Source organism: Ambystoma mexicanum, chromosome 4q (assembly GCF_040938575.1).
Source record: "Ambystoma mexicanum isolate Mex_15411 chromosome 4q, UKY_AmexF1_1, whole genome shotgun sequence".
Taxonomy (NCBI): domain Eukaryota; kingdom Metazoa; phylum Chordata; class Amphibia; order Caudata; family Ambystomatidae; genus Ambystoma; species Ambystoma mexicanum.
Window position 1 is genome coordinate 127,036,273 of NC_090928.1, and position 27,741 is coordinate 127,064,013.

Below are 27,741 nucleotides of genomic sequence, written 5' to 3' on the forward strand. Positions count from 1 at the left end.
CTACCCCTCTTTTCCTGGGCTAAAGTTAGCTTACCTGGTTAAGAGGCCAGCATTGTGATCTTGGGTCCAAGAGGTGTGTATAGTCATGTAAGTGACTTCAATCCAGCAATCCAACTAAGTCAATGCTTAGGATGGGATGCCCAATGGAAGCCATTATTTAGATATTTGTATGTCAAAGTTTGTTAAATCTGGATGATGAACCCTTATATAACGCCCCTCTCTTTGAATCCCCCTGACCTCACTGAGCCAAGAAGTAGGTTTGTTTTGCAAATTAAAAGTTTATTTGAATAATTAAACAATATATATATCACACTTTTATGAATAAAATAATATTTGAATAGCACACTTATGAATATGGACGGTAATCAACAAGGGGAATATTACAAAATTGACAATCTCTTTAATCACTTAGGAGTATGAATATGAAGGATACTGGCCCTCATTACAACCCCGGCGTTACTGATTCCGCCATGGTGAAATGGGGAATTACCACCCCATTCCAAGGTTGGCAGGGCGGTAATTCCCCATTTACCATTGTCCCTTCCCCATTCCCGTTTTTGCCCCATAGGACTCAATGGGAAAGGGGAATGCGGTAATTACGGTACTGCAAATTGCGGTACCGTAATTACCTTCAAGGTCCCTTTGCGGGTCCCTACCTTAACGGCTGGTACAGACCAGCTGTTAAGGTCGGGAGCCGCAAGGGGACCTCATAGTAAGGCGTTAATGGGTTAACGGCGCCGCAACCTTTTACGGCGCCGTTAACCCCTTAACGCTTGGGTCGTAATGAGGGCCACTGTAGCAGAGAATACCTTATATGATTCAAGGAAATGCAATGATGGGAAAGAATGCAACACAGAAATAAGCCTTGATATGATTTCAATCAAAAGATAATAAGGTCACTTTTTCCCCTATGACTACTCACTCCCCCCCTATGCAATATGAAGAGATGGAAATGAGGGCACACAGTTTTCAGGAATACAATCAAGAATGCAGTTCAATTCCAGTTCCCCCCAGCAAGCTTAGAGAAAACAGGTATGATTTTAAAACATAGGTCAAAACGCTTTGAAATGTGATTGCAAAGGATGGGAAAATATGCTAAATTGATTTTAATTCACTAAAAGAGATTCAGGATGAGTGATAGTTACTTTAGATTGGTTCAGGTCAACACCAGCAATGATTCATGAATGATTATCAGATTGGAAACTCAATTCAGCAGTGGAAAGCAAGAAGCACCTATTTTTTACAATTTTTTTATGGAGCTAAATTCCAATTCACGTCAATTTTTCCACGTGCGTAAATCGCAATTACGGAAAAACTGTAATGAATTGGAATGTTTGGGTTCGCTGGAAAGCATAAGATCTTAGCTTTAAAATGACAGTTAAATTTTGCTTCTAGGACGTGCGGTTCAAAAGATATGGATGTTTTTGTGAAGGTAAATTTTCAGAAATAAAGATTTCAGAATGATAGATGGCGCTTTACAGATTTGGAATCAACAGGATGAACACAGGATTCTATAATGCAGTTCTGGATAGGTTGAAATGAATGGAAGAGGATTACTTTAAACTAAGAGATTGGTTCTGTACAGTTCTAGACTAGATACTCACTCCTAGTTTTGGAATGGAATGCGCCTCGTCAAAGATCTGGTCAATGGTTTGGCTTCACTCTCGCCACCGGACAGGTCTCAGGCCCTCTGGGTTCTGCTCTCAGCACTGCACGGCGGTCTGGGTCTCTTGAACTGGATCTGACGTGTCTGGATACAGCACTGCTCTCTCTGGATCTGGATCTGGGTTCCAGCACAGGGTTTCTAGCTAGAAGCAAACAGCACGGCCCGGCTGTTGAATGATTTGGTTAGGCCCCGTGGAAGTTTAGGGGTTAGAATCAGGTTGCAAAAGATTCTGAAGGCCTGCTGAGAAAGATTCAGCTTGTGAATTAGGCATTTGCTTCAGGGTTCTAGAGCTTGGTTCTAGAGTCTGGATTCTAACTTCTGGACTCTGGATCTAGATCTGGAGTCTCTATCTGGATATTGTCTGGATCTGGTCCGGCAGAGTGCTTCACAGGAATCGGTGAGTAGTGGAAAAAATGAGTGTCCTATCTGTCCTAGGCAGTCTCTTTTTATGTGTTTTCAAAGTGGGTGTGGAGGCTGATTCTACATGCCCAACCCCCAAAGGATTTGATAGGTCAGAGAATCTCCTGTCCCCTGACTGGAGAAAAGAGTAGTGTGTCATCCTGTGTCATCAGGTGTCATGTTTATGGCTTAAGGAAAGAACACTCCCCTTTGCTTTTACTTAGAAAATTAATTTTTCATAACAAACATATTTCCAAGGTGCACAACTTGTTCATAATACTTACACACATCACAGATTATTTAAGATACATCTCTGTTCAAGTCCCATGTTCCTACGAGCTTGGGTTGAGAAATGACAACTTATTCGCGCTTTTGGTGGGTTTCGCAATATTGGTTCTGCACCAAATTATACACAGACATACACAACCTCTCTGAGCATATAACTGTAAGTTCTTATGTTCATAACAACAACACTACAGCTGCAATATTAATAAATCCCGGAGTTTGGTCTCAGAACATCACCCGGCGTCCAGCTTAGTCTTAAAATGTGAGTGAATTTTTCATTGTAACCATCTCAAAGTTGTACATTTTTGTCAGCTTGTTACAATATTTTAGAACCATTTTCCTTAAACATATATTTGGTGCAAAGTTAAATCCACATCCCAGTCTGGTCCGCCCCCAGAGCTGGGTGAGTCAGATGGTCACATGGCCTGCCTTCCTGCTAGAGCAGTTGTTGACCAGGCACACCCAAATCAGCATATTCTATTCAGTTGAAAGAGTCTATTGTCTCTTTCCTCCTGCCAGCAGGGGAAATCTCCTCCTCTCACAACAGTTCTAATTAACATGTCCATGCGATATCCTCTCCTGTTGGCAGGAAGGCCAGGTGTGAAGGATTCCCATGGACAGAAGGCCTCTTGAAGTTTTAATTAAATCAGACTACCTTCTGATCAATTGCACAGAGTTCCTTGTGAAAAAAACATACATTTATAAACTTAAAAAATAAGCAATAAATATAAATCAAGTCTTTTTCAGAATGAAATCACTGTGTGGCACTCTATATGGAATTTTGATGGAATTCTCTTCTTTGGCATATTTAGCTTCTAACACACAGATCTCCTGTCAGAATTTAGAGATTGCCAGCACCTGTCGGAGGCGAGCAATGGTACTACACCCATTTTTGACAGCTGCCTTCCCATCAGTATCTTTAAAAAGGGGATTTTACTTTGATAGCACAGGATTCTCGCTGATATTGTACTGATGTGGATTTTTGCAGTAGAGTAATGTGGAACACCCAACCAGAAGGTTGGATCTTTTTTGATGATTTGTGAGCCATGATTTTAGCACATTTTGACAATCAAGAAAATGGATTCCCAACCAGCTCTGTATTTATTTTGGCAATCAGTATTGCTATTTCCAAGTGGTTTCAGGCTGTTTTGTGGATGGCCCAATGGTGGTTTTAGGCAGTGATCTCCTGTGCTCACTAAAATAGGCAAAAGTGGATGGCAGCCTATCTTTCAGAATTTTACTGCGCATTTTTGGCTGGTTTTGAGCGAGCAGCATGCTTTCCAGTGGCCATTCTGATGTTTCTGCTGCCAGCAATGCCTAGTGATGTTGCAGGGCTTGGATGAGTGGGTTAAGACATCCCATAGTCATGGTCCAGTTGCAGGTCTACTTTGGGCATTCAAGCCCTTTTGATGGACTTATTGATTTGGATGTGTTATGTGGAGATACATATCACCATTTGCCTGCTTCCTATTCCTTATCGTCGGCCTTATGGATAGCTTCAAGGTAGAACTCCTCGGCCTCATATTGATAAGCTGACCCGATTCTTTATTGCGCTGATGACTCTGTTTGGCTAGGCTAGAGGAGTGGTGACCATCTGAGTGTTCTTGGATTGATGGTCCCTCAGGGAAGGCGATGTGGCAGTGGTCACTGGTTTCTGGACAAGCTATACCAGCAATGGTCACTGTAGAGCACTTGCAAGAGGCTTCAGCAAATCTCGTTGTTAAAGGTCAATGTAAATCATATTCCAGGACGATGCAGCCACATTCTCTGCTATTAATGGTCGATTGAAACCACTTTCACCAAGCTGGAGCCACAGCCAACACATGATGTCAACAATGCTTAATGTAAATTACTTTTATGAATCTGAGCCTACAATGCATATCAGCATTCATTGCTATTGCCATCCTGCCACACAAACACATGCACGCATTGCCTCACGCTGACACTCACACCCAGACACGTACTCACTCTATTACTAACATACACATCCATACATGTACCGCAGACTATCTCAAAACTCTTAGGCACACACAAAAAGACTACATGGATTGCATTCAAACATGCATGCAGGCACACATACCGTACAAAACTACACAGTACAGGCCCATTTACAAAAAAACGACTTAACTCATATTCTGTTCTGTATGCAGCATTTCTGAGGGGGGAATGGGCGCAAGGTGGGAACACATTTAGGCAGCTCCAGTGAACCCAGAAAGTACTCGAATACAGGGGGCATGCCAGTGCTAGGTTATCTCCTCTCAACCTGTTGGGTGCTCTGCAACCTGGGATCTAGCATGCCACTGCACACCCTAGGGCATTCACTCTTTATTCAATGAGGCAAGTTCCTGCCCAAAAAGGAGGGGGTGGGTCCCGCCGAGCACTACGAAGGTGCTGAGGGCAGGGGACGGTCCTTCCTGCTCTATCCGTGAGTGGTGCCCATTCATTTGGGGGTAGACACTCTGTCCAGAACTGTAACTGTACTGTGTCTCCCTGTCAGATGACTTTCTAACATGACTATTAGGCATGACAAGTGTTTGTGTTTTAGATCTGTTATTGAAACATTGCAGATGGCTTGACATGTGATTTTCTGAAAGAGTCATGTGAGCACCTCATTTCACTTTTAGCTGTGATTTACTGCAAGAACGAATGGACTGGTTGTGTTGGGGTTTTCCCCACTTCTTGTTAACGCGTTTTTGCTTTTGTATCTTTCAGAAAAACAACACACCTGTGTTTTGCCTAAACCACGGAATGTCCACTTTCAGTCTACAAACATGATGGCTGTGTTGCGTTGGTTTCCCCCAGCAGGACTTGGCGATGGAGTGCTGTATACGGTGCACTACAGGAAGTATGTTTTCCTTGTTGTAGTTCATATGCATTCCTTAAAGTTGTTGTAACTAATACAATAGGTGATTACTCCCTTCCCACCTAATTGTACAGGGGTTCCATGATTTCTTTTCAAGCACTGTGAAGATTTCCTGGTAGGCCTCTGCACCCTAAGCCTCTTTTGTGTGGTAACCTATTTTATTTCCACATTTTCTCATAGAAAAAGGGTTGGGCTTGCTGAAAATGTATAATATGGGGCAACTTTGCAAATTATTTCCAGGGCCTCTTTTGGTTCCCAGTCCATCACTGCGCATATCCATACGTATTGCTTGGGTTATCATCCACAGTGCCCACTTTATTTTACGTTTTCAAAAATTTCAAAATTCAGAATACTTACTTTGCCATGATATGCTTCTGTGTCTAACGTCACACTGCTATGAGTATTGTAGGTTCAGAAACAATCAAATCATGTTTTAGACATTGACCCTCATCACAGGTTGGGTGGTGCAGTAAAAATCTAGCAGTAATACCGTTTCCGCCACATTACCGCACCGCCCAACTGTGAGTTGGGTGGATAGTTGGAGGATTCACCTCCAGCTCTGTGCTGGAGGTAAATCTGCTGACTTTCTGCCCATTTTGGCCGCAGCAATTGTGCTGAAAATGCCCCATTGAGTCCAATGGAAGTCCAATAAAATGGGGACTTACACTGTCAATGCCACTTGTAATCTGGCGGTAATACTGCCGGACCAAGTGGCGGTAATGGTAATTGCGTTGGGCGGTATTCTGGAGGATTTACTGCCAGAATACCACCCAATAGCGGAGTTCTTAGCTCCCACTTGATGTTAAAAAATGCAAAAATCACTTCCCAACAGATGTTGATAGTTATCTGTCAATTTCGACAAAATAGGCCAATTCTATAAACCAATATCCCATTATCAATTAAGCTAGTGGCTAGGGCAAGCTGTCGCCCAGTAGTGACATCATTCACACTGTATTCCTCTTCCTGCTGCAGCGTGCTGGTGTGCTGGCTCAGGTGCAACACACTTGTCTTGGAAACAGAATGCCAGAGCTGCACTGGTTCGATAACCTGTCCCCTGCTTAGAGGCTGGACTCCATGCATGCAGCACAAGGTGTATGCATCTTTTTTTTGTCTCGTTGATTGCCCACTATATACAATGTGTAGGCATCTTGGACCTCATTGTGAAATTGATACTGCAGGGAGTAAATTATCCCTCTACTGAGATCGCCGCTCTGCCTGGTCGTAATGTTGTTGTTCTCTATTACAACCAGAAGTTTGACAGCATTACCAGCGTGAAATACTGTTAGTGGTAAATTACCATCTGAGGCAAAAATGCTACAGGTGCTACATTTTGCAGTACAAGCCAGTGCAACTTGCTGTAAAAACATAACACCATTAGTAAATCATTCTCTTGACCATGCAATATGTAAACTTTAAGGTGGAAAAATAAAGCATAAAGTAGAAAAAACACTTCCCCCATCAGTGACTAAATGTTCAATAAAATGGCAAAACACATTATGCTGATTGTGAAAGCTTCCTAAGAATATGACACTTTTTAATACCACCTCAGAGCTTATCTCATTTCTGAGTCAATTCCCACATTTTTGTAATTAGATTTTACTATAATGTGCATTTTGGTTGGTGATGAACTATCACCGGTGGCAATAATGTTACCACTGACAGCAAACTGGCACCCTAGATTTTAGAGTTGGCCAGAATCTTTCCCTTTTGTAATTAGAGGTATTTTACTGCCACACACACAAAACCCTTTGCAGACTGTTCCTTGACTTTAAAAACTGCTGATGTTTCTATCACTCTCAAAGTGTCACTTGTTGCACCGCTGGCCTTAAATTAGCTCACTCTTATTGGGAAGGAAGTGGCCTTCCCCCCACAACCAACCAATGTCTATAGGCCAGTGCGGCTAAGGGGGGAGGAGGCCCCTCCTCCCCTGTAGGTGCACGAACCCCAAAGTATATAAATGTAGACGTATAACATCACCTGTGTCCCGGTATGGAGACTCCATTTTGCATTAGGCCCTGACGCTATTTTCGACTAGGCCCAAAACATGACCACTCTGCAGGGCTGTGGAAACCGCATCCCCGGACTCTCACTCAAAGGAGCCAAGCTATTAGCACATCAGGCCAGCTCCACACAAGCCTTGTTCTCCCAGCAGCCCATCCGCTCCCTGTACTCTTAATGATGCAAATCTCTAGTATCATTCTGTCACACAGGCCACAGCATGAATGCCAATCCATCACCACTAAACTGCACGTGCCCCCTCACCCTCCATCCTGCCAGGCCAGACCTCAGCAAACCCGACCCCTCAGTTCCTTTCATGATAAGCATCTAACACCCTTGCCTTCACTATTCCAGAACACCCACCCTAGGCCTAATCCTGGGTAGCAATATATTCTCCCAAATAACAACACATGTCTGTTCATACCGTGAGGTACCAGGAAGATAGGCAGCAGACCAAACCCACAGGGGATACACAGGGTGCAGGAGGTGTGGTATCAATGAATCCCTGAATGTGGAGATTGGCATGCCAATATATTATTCCTGCTTTACAAAGGCTCCCCTTGCATGTGATGTTCAGGGATCTGCCATTATTCATGATTCATCTGTTCCTGTCGTGTAGCTTAGATAGTTAAGAATGTAACACCCGCCGACCTGACCTTCACCGTGGAGATGAGCCCAGCTGACCCACGTGCACCAAGATCGACTGGGGAAGCAGCAACCGATTAGGGCCATGCATCTCCTATAGAGCAGGCCATGCTATAGGTCTCCCACCAACCAGCGATGTGACAATTCTCTTAGCCTAAATTGTCATCAGTGATGCATTTCTGCTTTATAATCTGCTGCCCGTGTAATTTCTTGGCAGCAGAGTTCTTTGCTGGCATTTTCTATATTATATAAACTTTGTTATCCTTGCAACCTATCTCTTGGTCTCATTCCCTGACGGGGTGTGTCACTGCTATTTATTATTATTATTGGGACACGTGTACTGGAAATTTGCCTTCACTCTATATAGAACAGTATTCAACTAGTGGTTCTCCAGATGTTTTGAACCACAAGTACCATGATCCATTACCATTGACTGTACTGTATACGACTGATTGGAGTTGTAGTCCAACACACCCAAAGGGCAAATGTGTCTAGACCACCTCTCTCGGAATCTAAGCACTGTGACAGATCATTTCACGAAGTCACTGCCAAACTTAAGACGCTGCTTTAAAATAAGTTCCTAAATTTACAAAGCCATAACAACTCTAATAATCTGCTTGAATCTACACCTCTGATTACCCCCAAAACATGAGATTGTGGGTGTCCCAATGTTAGCATTTGCAGTTTCACAAATCTTTTAATGTTACTTAATAGACCAGTAGCACTGACTACTATTATTTCTAGGAATGTTTAAGACCTTTCATACTTTCAACCACAATAGTCATTGGACTAGATCGCACTTGGTGACCAAAGTGCCTGAATTAAATATAGTTAAATGTGTGTCCATGCTCAATAACTGAAGAGCCAAAGTGTAGGTTTACTCTCCCGGATCCTATAGCCATAGTGTGGTGATTTGCTGCCCATCAGGAATCCCCACCTGCCCTGAACTTTGAACATGCACTGTTTCTTTAGATATGTGTAGCATTTTGCATGTAAGCATGATATCCAGAATTATGCATGGGCATAAGTGCTGCACATAACTCACACATGGGCACCTCCTCCACATTCTACCCCACTTTATGGATCATATCTAGGGATGATACCTAGAATTACGTATGGGTAGATAGCAAAAGCATATATTCCACTAAGAGCCTTTGAATGACATCTGACAGATAAGTGTGAAGATCAAGTTGTCTATGATGCCACTCGAAATCTTTGATATAGAACGCCTCCCACCCCTGCACCAGTTCAAACATAATTATCTACATTTTGATGTGGTCTGTGGTCCCTGTGCATATTCCCTTGAAAAGCAGAACAAAAATCTACTCACCCCCTAGTCACTTAATTTTACCTCCCTCATTTTTACTCTCCCCTTCACCTGATAAAAAGGAAGGCAATATCAGGCATCCAGCCAATGTGTGTTTGCCTCCCCTCCACCAAAATCTTAAGAGTATCTGATTTCCTGCTGTCCTCCTCTACCTCCCTCTAACTCCCTTTTGCTTGTCCCCTAACACATTCAATGCCTAGCATCCTTCCACCCTCCCTACTTTCCTTTGTGATTTGGGTACCACCTCCCCTTAACTCCAAATGAAGCAAGTGAAGGTCTGGCATCCTGCCAACCACCCCCAAATACCTCATCTTCACCACCCCTCCCACAGTATCTGAGAGGCCCAAGCGCTTTCCCAATAGACCTCCCGAGGGCAGAGGAAATGCTATGCCCATTCTGCCATTATTGCCATATGACTTCCATAATCCTCTGCCATGATGTCAGAATAAGGGGATAAGGCATAATGAAACTTGGTTTGTTGTAAGTGATTGCAAACAAAGCCATACGTAGCACACTAATTTCTTAGCAACACAAGTGTGTCATAATTCTTGATATGTTAGCTATTAATTCCATGTTTAACATTACTCAAAACTCTGATAAGGTAGCATTCATTATTTTACTAACCAAAATTACCAGATTAAACATATTTTACTCCTATGGTGCATATGCTGCAGCCATTGCATATGTGTATCTATGACTAGGTTCCTGAATTAACAACAACACTCCAATATAATATTTTGTTTAGATAAGTACATTCTTTAATCCATTAAGTAGTTGAAGATAGGTCTCCCGATCACCCCTGACATCTTGTTACCAACATTATAAACACAACCCCTTGAAGGGACTATTTATCAAAATTAATTTTGTATATGATGTCATCAGTGATGTCATCAATGACATTTGTGCTTGGGTGTTAGTCTCAGCAGTGCATAGTGGTGGCGTAAATTATGGTTGCTTAGCTTACCATAACTGGTGAATTTCTGTTTTTTTTCGTTTTACTTGTAACCCTAATGTCCCTTTAGCAAAGTTTTTTCACAAAGTTCATAAGTTTGTATTAGTGCAACTTAACCGTAAGGTCCCTTTAATAAAGTGTTTTCACTGAATTTCATAATTTTTTACCAGTGCACCCTAATTTGCTACAACTTCCTAATATAATACTTACCTCGATATAGCAGTATTTTCGACCGATGAACAACAATTTTACTAAAAACTGTGGCATTCCCCTCCTTCCAGCAACATTTTTAAAACTTCCATATACTTTTTGCAGCTTTTTCCACTGTTTTTTTGTTCACCGATATTCGCGAACCTCTGACGTCACCACAGTCTTTCCGGACAGTATGACCTGACCTTGCGCGTGGCACAATGATGTGTTCGTGAACACGTCCTCACTTGGTGAACGGTTCGCACTTCGCAAACGGCCCGTGCTTCGCGAACAGTTTGAAACTGCATTTCCATCTGATTCTAGGAAGTTTTACACTGAAAATGTACCCTTGCACAGCTCCTACACCTATTTTTTATTGATTATCCATTTGCAATCTAGAACACAGCACATCATTGGAAGTATATTAGTGGAACTGCTATTTATCTTCAAAAATGGGATCAGCTATTGCTATGCCTCCTCCCCAGGGGCCACCACCACCACCACTACCACCAGCTGGAGGGCCTAGACAAAGGAAGAAGCACAATAAAACAGAAAACAATCAAGAGGACCAGGAAGATGAAGTAGAAGAAATGCCTACCTGTAGCGCCTAGAGAGAATCATGTATGTGGCAATTATTTGCCACCATTGGGGGTGTACCAAAGGCTAAAGCTACCAAGGTAAAATGAACTGAGTTTAATATTGTACTCAGTCACGGACAACCTGGGCAGTAATCCTACGGGACCACCTCCATGTGCCGCCACACCAAATCCAACCACCGGGATGCTCTGAGAAAGGCTGTTCCTTTATCAGGAGGTAGAAGGCTGTATTCCTCTACCTTATCGTCCTCAACCAATATTGCCACCACACAGGCTACACCTGTGGCGCACAAGATCCCACCAGCTACCTTGTAACATATAAGAGGCTGTTGATCCATATCTGAGACAACTGTACTCTGTATATACTGCAAAACACCACTCTGCAAGGGGGAGCAGTTTCGAAGTGGTTTCGAGGCTGCAAGCAAGGACCATGAGAAACACTGCCCCCTACCATAGTTTGAATGCACACCCAACATCTTCCCCTGTTCACCTGCCCCTCCATAGCTGTGCTTGCTGCCCCTTCCCTTACTTTCCTCTTCACCTTACTTCCTGATTCCTTAAAAAAAAAAACAATAAAAAACACCCCACAAAAGTTCCTTTAGGAACCACATCTCACAGTTAAAAAATAGAAGTAAAAAATAGAAGTTAATAGATTCCATCAACTTTAAATTTTTCAGTAAAGTAGTTAGATGCAATAAGATTCTCCAAAATTCCCATTAGTATGTTGTATTATGCTAATGGAAATAATGAATAATAGTATACTAGAGAAAAAGAACAAAACACAGAAACTATTTTCTGTCCCAAATGCTTTTCTCTATCATACAATAAGGACCATAATCCGTGGCCCATTATGACTATCCACAGTCTCTGCAGTCCCATCTCTAGCAGTGGCGTCACCAGCAATCAAATTTAGGAGGGGCAGAGAGGGGGCCAAAGACAAAAGTAGGGGGGCACAGACAAAAGTAAGGGGAGAACATGGTCATTGATCGTCTTAGGTAGGGGGGGGACATGGGGGAAAAGGGTTTCACAGGGGGGCCTCGACCCCCCTAGCGACGCCACTGATCTCTAGGCCATACTTTATTAAAAAAAACAGATTGCATGTGCACACCATCGCACAAGACAGCCCTTGTACTCGTTTTACTGTTATGTTTGTACCAACCCCTCATTGCCTGCTTTGAAACAGTCACACATATATCCACCAATTAGTTCGAAAAAGTCTACAGATAATCCTATCAGTATATTAAACTTCAATACACCAACTGCCACTTAAAAATGTTATACAAATCTTTTCATATGCATTTACCTTGATTATCCAAGTAAATTGTACACACTGCTGTACAAGAATGGAAAGAGGAGTAGGGATTATCAAGTGCTCATACAAGCCCAGAAGGAAAGTACCAAGACATGCCAAAGTGGGAGGACACTAACTACCTGCTGGGGAAAGCAGTCCCATGGGTGTGGCACACAGCCGCCAGGTGGTACACCCACAAGTACAGTACTGAAGGGTGGAGGGGTGTACTTGTGTCAACTAGATATAGGGCCTGGAGCCTTTGAGGTTTATGATGGATTAAGCCACTAGTGGCAGGGGCAGTGCTATAAGTTAGCAGGAAAGGGATTAAGTAAAACAGGAACATAAAAGCACAATTTTCAGAAGTTTTCAGAACTTAAGGAAGTCCATCTCAAGTATAAAAGGAGCAAGAAGGCCATTTCAAAGAGAGGCATCAGCCAAAGACCGAGACATGCTTCCTGTACCCTCTGTCTTTGGGCCGTCTACTCTTACCAAACTGGTGCAGTTATTTTACCCTGATTTTGGCTGCTTTTCAGGCCACAAATAAAGGACATATGTGAGTGGACAGTGGACAGCGTAACTTTTTTCCGAGGGCGGATGCAACCCCTTGGATTTTTTTTGAGGTTGCCAAGCTTACTCAAGTATTTGGCCTACCAGGATTTTACACAGGTTGTCATGTTCCCAGTGCAGATGCTTACTCCGAAGACTACAAGCACTTGTTTTGTATTGGGAATTTGTTCTCCCAGGAATATTTCACCACACATTTCTGGGTTTTCACGGTGATCGCTTGTTATGCTTTGCCAGCATATTTATTGGAAGATTTCCTCTCTCAGGTTATTGTTCTGGTGTTCATTATTTTGTTTAAAAGTCCAATGCTATTTTGTCTTGCGCACTTTCTTCTAAGGAGAAGGTCAATTGAATTACGTTTGTATATTTCACTTTAAAATAACTGTTCACTTACTACGTGTATATTTATGGGTGCCAGCTTTTGATTTTTGCTATGGGGCAAAAGTAATTGGGAATATGTTATTCTTGCAGCTGATCATGTTTTTACCTTTTCAGTGCTGCTTAAATGCATTTATTTGGGGTTGTGCGATGTATCACAACAGCCACCAAGAGACGTGCCATAAAATAAGGGTCTTGTAGTGTGGAGCTTAACCAAAGTGTGCGATCCTGGGCAAATAATTTGATCTCACTGCACATTGCATAAAAATATTGTGAGTTCTCAAAGACTGAAATCTTTTAAACATAATACAAAAAACTGATATGTGTACAGCTACAGTGGGTTTCCCATCCATGCAGTGACTGGGACAGCCCCTGCTTTGCTTCAAAGAGTGGAAGGGGCCAGCTTCCTCAGGACATGTTGCCTAAAAAATCAGCCCACCTTAGAAGACCACTTAGAACAACGTAGTCTCAGGGGGCCCGATCCTTCCTTGCTTTGAAGCTTATCAGAGTCGGTCCTGGTTACTGCCTAGATGGGAGACAGTCCACAGTCCCGAATGCTGGGTGTTTTCATAGTTTTAAATATCTCATAACAGCATCCACATTATTTTATTTAAAACCATGCTACTGTCAGTCCATGAACGTTTTGCACCCAGAGACAATTTTTTGCCTTTTGCTGAATTGCATTCTGGTTTTTGTAGTCTCCAAGTCACGATGGGGGGAATAATGCCACTATTGTAGAATTTTTGCCTAACGTAGTTCTATAAGGATGTATATATTTGAGAGAGATTATGGTATGTGTACTTATCTTCATAAAGCAGAGTATTGTTGAAAGCCAGACATGGGGGTGAGGAGAGGAAATGATGAGAGGGCAAGTAAGTCATGGGTATTGATGTGGCAAGAGAGTTTGCAATCATGGACGCTGGTGCAGTTATTTTCCCCTGATTGTGGCAGCTTTTCAGGGCTCGAGTAAAGGACACATGTGGGTTGACAGCACAACTATTTTTCACAGGGCGGACGCAACTCCTTGGGTTTTTTGAGGTGGGCAAGCTTGCTCAAGTATTTGGCCTACCAGGATTTTCCTCAGGTTGTCATGTTCCCAGTGCAGACACTTACTCACAACACCAGAGGCACTTGCCTCGTATTGGGATTTTTTTTCGAGGCAATATTCCACAATAGATTGCTGGGTGTAAAAGGTGACCACCTTTATGCTTTGCAAGCATGTGTATTGGAACATTTCCTCTCTTAGGTTATTTTTCTTGTGTTCATTACTTATTTTAAAAGTCCAATGCTATTTTGTCTTGCACACTTTCTTCTAAGAAGAAGGTCTAATGAACTACATTTGCATATTTCACTTTAAGATATATGTTCACTTACTGTTCGTAAATTCATGGGTGCCAGCTTTTGATTTTCTCTATGGGGGCAAAAGCACCTGGCCAAATGTTACTCTTGCAGCCAGTCATTTTTTTACCATTTCAATGCTGCTTAAATGTGGATAGTTGAGGCTGTGCAATGTATCACAAAAGTCACCAAGAGACCGGCCATAAAACAAGAGGCTTGCAGCACGCTGCTTAGCCAAAGTGAGCGATTCTCTGCAAATAATGTATTCTCACTGTGCTTTGCCTAAAAACTTTGTGCATTCTCAAAGCATGCAACATTTTAGATGTAACCATACCACTGTCAAAACAGGTCAACAATTGTTTGTGATTGTTGAACATCTTTTAGTGAAGGGTTGCAAGTGTTTTAAAATATAGAGTGGTCGTGCGCACTAGTGGTCTGGAAGTGTTCTAAAATGAAGAGTGGGCATGACTGTAGGCCTTGGCCACTGGCCGTGTGTGGAACAACTCCCTGGAATAACAAAACCCTTGAAATTCAAGGAATAAACTTTATTTGCAGGGACGTAATGTGAGACACTAACACAACAAAACCCCTAAAATTAAGCTAAAGCAACCTTAACTTTGCACCCCTTGTTGCGCATCCTATGACCACAGTGATGGTATTACAAATGACATCACTAGTGACATCACTAATATCATCATCTATGACATACACAAAAGTTAATTGAATAAAAAATTGGATACTATTTAAAGATTACTTTTACTTTGTACAGTATGTGTTTTATTTTAATTTTAACATCTTAATCACTTACAGAAGACACAAAGAAATAAATACACATCTACATACATGTTTTCAAGCGAATGTTGTATTTAAAAAACTTCATTTCTTTTCTATGCATATATACAGTCAGAGTAATAATCACTTTTTTTCAATCCCCATGTATGAACATCTTTAAATATATCCTAATACATTGGTGTTTCTTGTTTGAAAGTCCTTCTCATGTCATTTAGAAAATTATATGTGTACACAATTGAGTATTTGCCTATGTTTATTTTAAAACATAGTCACTTATTAGGGTTCAACATGTGTTTCTTTTGAATTATTTCTACTAATTGTTTGTAAACGTATATACAGATTATAATGTAGTGAACATGTCATAGATATAATTAGTGATGAAGGGTTGGAGCTTTTGGGAACTGTGGATCTTTGCGCTATTGTTTTGATTTTTCTGGTACTTGTATGGACTTCCTCCGTTTTTAGCCTGCCGCCTGTATAGGGATCTCAGAAGGACACAGCTCCTGCTGTCCTAATGTTTATGGATACTTGTTTTGGTAACTGAGATCCAAACGTCAGACTTGGCCGCTGACCAAGTGATCTATTCACTGCGGGATCAGAGATGGCGCACACACCCATCCGGGAACAGGTACTATCCAGTACACGGGATACCATTGACTATTTTCACCACCAACCGGAACAACACATCCAATTTACTTGCCTTGAGAAACACCTTGAGGTTGAAACATGTGTTGGCACTAGTGAAACCTAAGCAATTGCTTTCTTGGTATTCTATGGAAGACTTGATCAACAAGAATCTGTGTCACAAGAGTGACAACCACTGTCTGAAGCACATGACAAACAATAAACCAATAATTATTGCAAACACTTACCAAGTGTGGAAATAAATATTTATTCAAAAGCAAATATCACTTGGTCAGCACCCAAGTATTACGTTTGGATATCAGTTACGAAAACAAATATCTTAGATATGTTTGGCACAAACAGGAACATTCTAAGCAATGTCCTATTTATATTTCAGATATCATCTTTACTTGGGAAGCAGAAAGGTTCCCAAGTAGTGATATGATGCATGTGTAGCTGTTTATCTTTTTTTTTAGTTAAATAATCATTGATGTCATATATGATGTCATCAGTGATGTCATCCGTGATGTCATCAGAGATGGCATAGATGATGGCATTAGTGATGTCACCAGTAATGTCATCTGTGATGTCATCATTGTGGTCATAGGCTGCGCACAGGTGGCGGGAAGTTAAGGTGGCTTTCGCTGAATATATGTGTATATGTCTATGCACAGTCATGCCAAGCAAGCATAGACATGCTAATTTGAAAGTGCTTATTGAAGTTGAATAGATCCAATATTGGAGAGGCGATCCTCCTAGGGTCGCAGTGGAATGTAGTGCTTTTACCAGATCTTCATACTGATGCATACCCTAAACATGACAAGCCAACTTGGTCGCATTAAAGCAATTAAGAATCCTGTTACCTTTGCAGGGCTGGAACAAGGAAATTAACATCAATTTTCGAGGTGCCAGCAGCACAGGGGCACCAGAGGACACCGAATTGGGCCTATAAACATGCATGAGGGGGCCGAAAAACACTCCATCGGAGGGGGCATAAAATCTTGTATGGGCCCGATACGTGTGGGTCACCAGTGTTTCTTGCATACTAAATTAAGAGTGCTATCCAAGTTGGAGTTTTCTAAGTTGATTATTTTTTATGAAAGATCACTGCATTACTTTTTAGAATTGTGGGCCATTGTGGTTGACCCCCTAGATGATTCTGAACTTGGTTAAGCACACGCACTTGTTCCGCTCTTTGGAGAGGTCCGAGTTCAAATATTGTCTTTCAGGTACAATGTGCCGTCCCATTTTTTATGGATCACAAAACCTGGCTCCACATGTCACTTGACTTGCCGCTTCCATTGGTCTCCATCCATCAAAAAATGTGTTTAACATGCATTGTTTGACACACTTAGCTTCACACACTCCGAGGACCAAAATGTCTCAAGAGGTCCCAGTGTTTTTGCACACTCATTTTAGAGGCCACATGCTGAAGCGTGTTGTGCTAGTGCAGTGGATTAGCAATGAAGGAATGTTATCCTCTGTTATTTACTAATATATTGGGTGTTTATAATACTCCTATACACAATGTGTTTCAAGGCCCTTTACCAGTGGTCCTGGATGACCATAGATTCTAAGTAAAGCCATGTCCAAGTTGTTGACACTATCTGGGAATTGAAAATTCAATACAAAAACTTTTACTTGCCTGTGTCACTATAGCAACATTGCATGCAACGGCACAGTAAATTAATTAATTCATTTGGTACATTGGACGATAATCTTTCAGCCAGTGACAGCCTTTGATGTGTGATATCATCCTTAACATACATTACTAATGCAAAAATTTGATGAATTGATGAAATCCATTAATGGCAAATGCTTCTTTGAACTATACCCAAACTTGTACCACAAGTTGCAGAGTGCTGTTTCAGTCATAAAGGTAAAACCGTGTTGTATACCTCCTTTCAAAAAGAGAAACATAAAACAGAAATTGTTTCTTTTAAACACTGTTGTGTTAGGTAGGTGTGGCAAAATGACTTCTGGCTCGCAGGAGAACAAGTATGTGTAGAGGTTAAACCGCCTCCTCAGCCCTCACACTTCTTCAAAACAAGAGGGATCCCAATTATAAAGGTAAAACAGCCACAGATAAGAGATATACCTCCTTTGCCTTTTGTGGTAAGGTAACGTTGGCCAAGGGCAGGCTATACTCTTTAGAGGGGAGTGAATGCGAAACAGTAGCAACCTAAACAGAAATAGTACTACAGTTCAAAATAAAGGAATGTCAATTTTTTGTTAATGTCCTGTTTGTTAGCATATGGTGCACACATTTGCTTAAATAGATCAAATGTGCTAACCATTTTTTCAGAAATTCCGGATTTGAGGCAATCTCTTCATTTGACATAGAGAGAATCCATTTTCCAAATAGACTACAGGCTGATAAGTGTGTCATTTACTTACATTCTAGCCTAGTCCTGGATCTTGTCATACCTGAAGCCCCTAAATTAAACATCTTGGGCTTCCAAATAGAGAGTCAGGTTTCCCAGAATGTACATGTGAACGTGAGGAATGCTCGCAGTGGTCTAAAGGTTTCATTCAATACCAGGCCTTTTGAAAAGGCAAACAGAAAGACCCAATCTGCATTTAAGCAGAGGGGCAGGACCAGACTTGTCAACAGTAACGTCTGCCCTGTGGTCAAAGGGGTATAAATAATCAATGTAATAGTGCTCTGTTGGAGGGCTTCGGGTTAAAGGTTGTCTCCTGGAATTTTGGGGGGTCTTCTAATTTGTGCAACAGCACAGACACCTGTGTATGCCTAAAGGAAAATAGCTGTTTATTTTTTACAAGAGACATGGTTAGTCACCCGCCCAGTATTGGATGGTTATGAGGTATTTCAACAGGCAGCTAAAACAAGTGGGACATGTAGACCAGCAGGTGGGTTAATCATGGCAATCCAGACTGGCCACGGCCTGAAAGCGGCCGCACTACCCAATCTCCCTTATGGGATGTTGGCTATTCAGCTACTCAGTAACAATCTTTTGTCTGTACTTTTTTTGATTAACATCTACTGGCATACGGCCTTGGCTGATCTGGATGCCTCCTTGCAGTGCATTCAAGGATGTGTCATTCAATGGAAGGCTGTTAACGAGAGTGGGGGGCTTTTGTTTTCTGGGGATTTAAATGCTGACTGTCCAGAGACATTCCCTGGAGAGGATTTACGGGAATTAATCCCGGAATCCATCCTTACGAATCCGAAAGCCCTTGCAGACCTAAAATGGGTAGCTACGGTGTCATCTTTGGGCTTACAAAAGCTTGGCCAACTGGATGTGAATCTGGGTAGATGAACTCCTAATTCGCAAATGGGAAACAGCTATTATACACTCGACTATATTTTTGTCGATCACACATTATTCTGTGCTTGTTCAGACCTATCTATATTGGAGAACAATTGGAGTGATCATGGTATGGCATCCGTAAACTTTGCATTACAGTATAGCAGTATTGCACATAGTGACTTAATCTGGACTTGAATGGTGGGGGGAATAGGATGAGATAGTCACCTAGGGCCGAATCCAAACAAATAGACACTTGTTAGACCTTTCACAAACCACCACATACGAATGGAAACTAGACTGCTTTGGCTCGTGCAATTTCATCAAACAATTGCAAACTATGAATAATATCTTTGGTTATAGTTCAGCTAAAGGAAAGAACAGAAAAGCAACTCATGCATGAAGTATGATGACATTTTAGTTATTAGGAGAAGGGCCTTTTGAAGGCCGATCAGGGCTATGAAGCGCGGTTCAGAAGAGCAAGTGGTGAAAAATTGTAAACGTAAACTACTAAAGCAAAACGATAAGAACATTTGAAAAAATGATACAGCTATCCTCTTACAGGGGGATGCAGAAGTAATTCTTAAAATCTTGATTAAAAGAGATGCCCATGCTCTTTGGGCTACAGTAAATTCACTGAACCCCCCTCAACCCCTTGGTCAACTGAACTCAGTCTCAGAGAGTTTGTGGTTGAAGCACTTTGAGGAACTGTGTTCTAGCAACCCTCTTTTTTCTGTTGAGAGACAGAGAGTTCAAGCAGAAACTAAATGTGGTAACCGTATCCCAAGACCCGATCCTGAAGCAGTTTGATAAAGAAGTCGAAGGCTTTGGTGGCACACCTGCCCTGAATGGCCTTGCGAATGATGACCTGAAGAAAGATCCTAATACTTGGGCAACAATTCTTTCTCTCTTATTTTCCAGTGTGATAGATTCAGAGGGTTTTCCGGAGTCATGGAGATCTTCTTACTTGGTCCCAATTTTTAAGAGAGGACAAGCTGGGCCCCATAAATTATAGGCCAAAAGCACTCCTAGACGTGGAAAGTAAACTCTTCTCAGCAGTCCTGTTACGAGAGTTGGAGGACGGGGCCATGTGTACAGAGAGATTGGATACATTCCAAATTGGTTTTCATAGAGGGCACTCAACGAACATCAATGATGCAGTCATCAGAGAGTTCCAGCAGAAGTCCAGTGTAGAGAGTAAGTCACATATATACGTGGCCTTGATAGATCTCTTGGCGACTTTTGGCAGGGTTGACCGAGATAGACTCTGGTTAAAACTAAAGACATTGGGACTCCCGCAGGGTCTCCTTTGGCTGATCATGGGCCTACATGAAAATTCTGGAATCTATTCCCGTCTAAACCAAGTCGGGGATCTCTCCCGTTGCATAAGCACTGACTCAGGATTAAGGCAGGGCTGCGTATTAGCTCCCTGTCTTTTCAATCTCTATGTTTCCGACATAGGGTATACCTTGAATCCAGCTGCTCTTATTGCCCCAATATTTGGGTCAATGAAAACATTGTGAATGGCCTTCCTCCTCTTCGATGGCTCCAGGATTGAAATGCAGAGACTTCTTTGTGCTTTTTCCAACTATGCGAAAGGTAACGGCTGATAATCAACCCTTCTAAAAAATAAATCCTTGAGATATCACAGGGGTGGAAACAAGGGTTCAGTTTGTCGCAGTTAATAGGCAGTACATCTAGTCTAACATATTTGGAATACCACGTTACAGCACGTCCCTCCTTGAGGGACATACAGGCAATGCTTACTTTAAAAGCGCAGAGCTAATCAGCTAATAATGGTTGATAGAAAATTTGGTAGATTGTCAATGAAGACAGCTATTAACTTTTATGAGGGAAAGGTTATCCCTCAATTAATATATGGTCTGGAGATTTGGCCCACGAAACAGCATTCTTGGTTGGATATGATTGAGGGCAAGATGTGGAGACGGGTATTGAAAGTTTCTAAAGTGGTGCCGGTGGCTGCAATGAGATTTAAGCTCGGACTCTTATCTCTTAAGGCTCGGGCCAAGTGGCAGACTTTGTCTCTATATCCAAAGATTATTACCTCTGGTCCCAACACCTTATATTCTGAAGCAAACTTTGTCCTACAAGACAAAGCATGTGCCCGCCAACTTTCTTTTAGTTTTTTGAGAAAACTGAGAACCTACTGTGACTTTTTAATAAGGGGTTTTGAAATGGATACGGATTCATTGACATTAAGACCAACAAAAGTCAAAGAAGTGCTATACAAACGGGACTGGACTAATACCATTGACTCGTTCCATGGCTACCCATCTCTCCAGCATCTTTCCCATGACTATATACCTAGGGGCACAATTGCAGTTTATTTATCATTGTTTCCAAACTTGTATTATCAATCTCTCATGATGAGTCTATGCTGGAATGTACTTCCTATGAAAGAGATACTTCTAAGGAGAGGGCTGATTGGTCTATCCGAATCTGCTTGCAGGTTCTGTATGAATGCAGAGGTCTTAGAATCCGCCAGACACTTGTTTATGAATTGCCCAGCCATGCACTCCAAAGGAGTATTATACTTTTAAAAAAGTATTAGTTGTGCTTAGTTGGTTGGACTTGAAACGAACACTGGAAATTATGTCTGTATCCTGTTTTGCCTTCGAAGATATAGCTGTGGCAGCTTTTATAAATGCTGAGGAACTGCCAATTGACACAGAAAAAGGCTCCCTACTTGTAAATTAATAAGAACTGTTTATTTTTAGTAATGCAATAATAATTCAAATGTTTTTATGAATACATTTTGAACTTTGTATTTTTATTTAACAATGTGTTTTTATGCTGTCTGTCTTTCCTTCTATGGACGTAAAGATATGAATAAACCCCATACAATAAAACAATACTTATCCCTGTATTTTGTGCACATGCGGCTAACCGCCTTAGACAATGCCTACTTCAGTAGCAACACTGAATCCTTTTGTGTTGTCTTTAAGTTTCAGACCATGCAGGTCTTCTAACACAATGTTTCTGGGTTGAGCCGGGATCCAAAAACTTTCCATAATCGGTGCATGCTTCCTGTTAGCCTGTGAGGCTGGGAAGATGGCTTGCCCAGGCTCCTTTCTCAATTTTAAGGGTTGAAACAGAAAATGTCAAACAAGGTTGACTACAAGCACATGTAGGTGTAGCCCAACCTTTCGGGCGCTGTCTTAAACAGAGGGAAAAAGTAGCCGTTCTCTAAGAGAATTCAAGACTAGTCCTTATGCACCCACAATGCCGGACTTTCGAATTAATGTACTCATGAATTGTTTTATTGAAAGAAGTGAGTGTGCCGAACTTCTGCATTTTTTGCTAAGGCAAATATGGAAGTCTGGAAGTTGGGAAGCTGTGGGTAATTGTTCCAATTGGCTAGTTTTTCAAAAACATGTCATTATTAAACACGGGTGTATCATATGCCACAATTCTTCTGTTTTTACAATCTATTCAGGCACTTGACTAATTAACAAGTCTCCAATCCTGCACAATTTCTGCATAAATATGAGCGAATCGTGGAGGCGCCTGCACTTCGGCGGTTTTGCTGCTTATGGAAAAGCACAGTTCTGGGCAATCTTCTCTTGCTTCTGCTCAGCATGGATGAATATGGTGAAGACTACGTCTTGTTAGGTAGTCTAATATCTACAGTGTTTACAGCGGCTGATATACGGCGTAATACCGTGTGCTAATGTAGACAGTTTTCTGCCTTGAGTTCTTGTTAGGTAGTCTAGTATGTACAGTTTTTACAGCGGCTGATATATGGCGTAATACCGTGTGCTAATGTAGACAGTTTTCTGCCTTGAGCTCTCGTTAGGTAGTCTAATATGTACAGTGTTTACAGCGGCTGGTATATGGCGCAATATCGTGTTCTAATGGAGACAGTTTTCTGCCTTGAGTTCTTGTTAGGTAGTCTGATATGTGCAGTGTTTACTGCGGCTGATATATGGCGTAATACTATGTGCGAATGTAGACAGTCTTCATCCTTGTATTCTTGTTGGTAGTCTAATATGTACAGTGTTTACAGCGGCTGGTATATGGCGCAATATTGTGTGCTAATGGAGACAGTTTTCTGCCTTGAGTTCTTGTTAGGTAGTCTGATATGTGCAGTGTTTACTGCGGCTGATATATGGCGTAATACTATGTGCGAATGTAGACAGTCTTCATCCTTGTATTCTTGTTAGGTAGTCTAATATGTACAGTGTTTACTGCGGCTGGTATATGGCGCAATATCGTGTGCTAATGGAGACAGTTTTCTGCCTTGAGTTCTTGTTAGGTAGTCTGATATGTGCAGTGTTTACAGCGGCTGATATATGGCGTAATACTATGTGCGAATGTAGACAGTTTTCAGCCTTGTATTCTTGTTAGGTAGTCTAATATGTACAGTGTTGACAGCGGCTGGTATATGGCGCAATATCGTGTGCTAATGGAGACAGTTTTCTGCCTTGAGTTCTTGTTAGGTAGTCTGATATGTGCAGTGTTTACAGCGGCTGATATATGGCGTAATACTATGTGCGAATGTAGACAGTTTTCAGCCTTGTATACTTGTTAGGTAGTCTAGTATGTAAAGTTTATACAGCGGCTGATATATGGCGTAATACCGTGTGCTCGTGTCATTGTCACACCATGTTTGCAAGGTTTCAGGCAGTGTAACAGCAGGGTGTGGGCGGGAGAGTCCAAAAGACAAAGTGTACACAGCTGGTTTTCTTTTACTTTCGCAGGCGTGCGTGACTCAGCGTCTCGCCTGCTTACATGCTAAATTTAATTAGAAGGTGGCACAAAGTTATATATAAAAGCTATATATAAAAGAAGAGCTTGGCCTGCTGTTGTATAATAAAGGGGAAAACAGCCAGATGGATTTGAATACTTTGTTTGTTGTGGTAACCACATGCAGTTGACCTTGAAACTGGGTTCTTATAATGTTCCTTGGTATATGTGAGGTAATTAAGGCAGGATAGAGGTGTCCTGTTCTGCTCTGTCTTTAGTCTCTTGTAAGGAGGAGCGCCGGGAGTACAACCTTTGGCACCTTCAGAATGTGAGCCCTCTGCTTTTCACGGCTCTCCTACAGTCCTGCAGGAACTCTCGCGAGACTACACTGTACCGCGTCTCGCGAGGTCCCTACACCTGCCTGCTCCATTTTATGTCAAGGGACATTCACTACTGCCAAATCTTCCAATAAGTCAGCAGCTGCTACGCGGGGGAACCAACACATCTCCGCAATGAAAGCCTTTACAATGTTAACGTTAGGGAGTAAAAACTGTTCCGATTCATCCGAGACAACCAAACTCGTGAGATGGGAGTGATTTCCCTGAAACACGTCAGAGAAAGACTACGTGAATAAGACATTGACGATTATACCCGGACGCGACCTGTTTGCAGGCATAGAGTAATAAAAGAAATTAGCGATGGAGTAGAAGCCGCCAGTGTCCCACCATCTCTACCTTGCTACTGGCCTCATGGCCTATCCTTGCACCTTCCCACTGCCCTCACCGCCACCAAGGCCATCCACCGCCTCTTGTCCTCAATACTGTCCTTACCTCCCGCCACCCTCTGCACTGCGATGGCCTCTTTCTACACTCCCCAGTCCAGAGAAATGTAAGAGAGGCTTCGTGTAGAGGCACTGCTTCCATTTCTATGCAATCATGTTCTTATTTGGTCACCTCAAATAAACTATCAGCAGCCCAGATGTGTGATGGGGGCTGGTAGCGTTAAGCCCTGCATTTTCGGGGGTGGGCTCGGGTGCTAATGGCCCTGATATCCTGCCCGGGCTGGCAATCTGTTACTGCTCTAGCCCACCCAAAATGTGGGGCTTAATGCTACAGTAAATAACTAAAGAAATACCACTGTTGGGCTGTGTCTAAATTGAGTATTCAATTGCAACTACACAATCAAAGAGTGTACACGTGCCTCTCGGGAGGGTAGCTCAGCGGCAACGTTCTCGCCTTGGAAACAAGACAACACGGAGCAACACAGGTTCGATCCCCGGTCCACGCGTTATAAATAACCTATTATATCATATACATTGTGGATGTTGTACACAAATAAGTCTTGCAGTGCTTAACGTGAAGGAACCGGGGCCCACCCTTCACATGTGACCCTGCAAGCAAATGTTTAATGTACACGTCTTTCCTGTGTCTTTTTTGGGTGATTTATAAAGCATCACAGATGCATGGGAAAATACTGGCTTAAAAAAATGGGAAATTATTCACTTACTTAATAATAAGTGCTAAGGGCGTCTATGTCCGTCCTGAATTTCCATAAGGAGTCATTGTCGGCTCCGCCCACCCCCGCTCTTAAGTTCAAGAGCACATAATGTATCTTATCAGTCAAAATATAAATGGTTGTGGAATATGGGGATACACAGATGTAATCCCTCTCCAGACGTCTTAAGAAGATGACTTTAGTCCCCCAGTCCACCTCGGGCTACACTTCCCTCCTGGAGACTGGACTAACGTACCTAACAGATGTGATTCAATCCAGACCAAATTTATTCTGGTACAACCTCTGGAGGGATAGTGTAGAGAATTTAACTAAGGCCCTTCACCCTAATTCTCTGTAATCAAGTAGATGGAGTAAGGTTGACCGATTCATTTATGTTCAATCCTTTTCACACAAGCTGGGTCTCGATCCTTGTTTTCACGATCATAAGTTACTGGCTGTGGTGGCAAAAACATTTCTAAAGTTTAGGGTTGGGCACTACCTGGCAGATAAGAGGAAAGACGAGATGATACTCAGCAGTCAGGTTAGAACTTACCTTACATTTAGACCCACGCCGGCACTGCCTGGGTACGTTATATTAGTGAGCAATTAACATAAGATTGTACTAATTAGGACGGGGCTAAATGTTTTGCCACTAGCCGTACACACCTCTAGGTGGAAGTGTGGAGCTACCCAACACTTTCACTATGGTGTCACGTGGCGCATTAGAAGATCTGCCACATTTCATTCTCTTTTGCCCTATATCAGCCGATACAATGTGCCGTATATCAAATGCGCCTCCTAGGAAGTGCAGCGGATGGGCGTAGCAGAGTCATTCTTAGCATGCTGAAGTCACGCCAAAGTCTAGCCCATCTGTGCCCATCCGGGCCTCAGACGGACCATGGACCAGGCATTCTCTTGGTATGTTGACTTATTCTCGTGAGATGCTACTTAGTTTCCCTCCCCAATCTACCCTCCTGACCATTAATTGGGTTAAACATGTGCCTATTGTGGTGCCCATTGCATTTCATTCATGCCCCAAGATTAGCTGCCTTCTCTTTAATGCTTGTTCAGCGGTGTGTAGCTGTGTGTTTGGAGGTACTGGAGTGGCCCATTGCTCAACTGGAGTCTTCTTTCTCTGCCTGTGACCTGGAGGAGGAGTGTTCATCTGGCAGCGAACGCACAAGTTTTAAAAGCACACCATGTGCGCAGTGCTCCTGGGGTGTGTAGCTGTCTGTTTGGAGGTACTGGAGTGGCACGTTGCTCAAGTGAAGTCTTCTTTCTCTGCCTGTGACCTGGAGGAGGAGTGTTCGTCTGGCAGAGCAAGCACAAGTTTGTTTTAAAAGCACACCATATGCGCAGTTCTCCTGGGGTGTGTAGCTGTGTGTTTGGAGGTATTGGAGTGGCACGTTGCTCAACTGGAGTCTTCTTTCTCTGCCTGTGACCTGGAGGAGGACCGTTCGTCTGGCAGAGCAAGCACATGTCTTAAAAGCACAGTGTGTTTGGTGTTTTGTGCGTGGTGCCGGGGCAGCAGTGGTGACACCTCTGGAGTAAGGAAGGTAAGAAGCAAGAACCTCTGCAGTCTTTGACAGTGCAATTAAGGTGAACTTGACTTTTTGGACTCTTAGAGGTTATCTCTGCCTTATTTACGCTGCTGCCCCTTTTGGTGTGTTAACGCTCTGCCGTCTGCCGGGACTTTCTGCTTATTGGATGCACACATTTGGGTAGCTCGCTTATGGTGCGAGTGTTGCAAACTCTGCCCTGGAAACATTTAGAATTGTGAAGTGAGTTGGAAGTGTTTCGTGTGCCCCGCTGTGAGCAGCAAGGGGGGCGACCAGCTTCCTGATCAGAGTTCACTATCGAGGGCCTGATTTTGTCGGCTGTGATAGCCTTTCAACATCGGTGCTGTCATTTGCCGCAGTTCTGTGCATGATGCAGCCATCACGTTGCTTGCAAGTGCTGCGCTTGACTTTTACTACCACTCTTAACCCAGTTTTGTTAAATTCCTATCAGCCATAAAAACCGCTAAGCAAAGAAAGTACACACTACGCAGCTCAACCAACTGTGTTGGGAGGCAGACACGCAGCCCTGCCCAAGTAAAGAAACACTCAAATGGTTCACCATGTCCAAAAAAGGATAAACCTGATCATTCGTCCCATTTAAATGAAATCAATCAAGGATTACTGGGTTTTTTTCATCTATCAAATCCAACATGCTCATGGAAAATGGCCCTCTTAACCTTCCTCGTGCAACATACAGCCCCAAAGTGGTCCTGGGGAAATCTTTCTCTGACCTACCTCCCATCGATAATGGCAATTCATGACTAAACTTGTGTCTTGGTCTAAAAAACATACCTGAGGATGGGGT

At 42.5% G+C, this 27,741-nt stretch overlaps 1 protein-coding gene across 2 annotated transcripts in view; it reads left to right on the forward strand.

Annotated features, from left to right (window-relative positions):
* The window catches only part of LOC138467543 (interleukin-20 receptor subunit alpha-like), a 219,648-nt gene that overhangs the window by 58,584 nt on the left and 133,323 nt on the right, over nucleotides 1-27,741 (forward strand). For both annotated transcript variants that reach the window (XM_069607653.1, XM_069607652.1), the window contains exon 2: nucleotides 5,063-5,195. In XM_069607653.1, coding sequence (XP_069463754.1) covers nucleotides 5,063-5,195 — 133 coding nt within the window. The remainder of the gene's footprint in view (nucleotides 1-5,062; nucleotides 5,196-27,741) is intronic.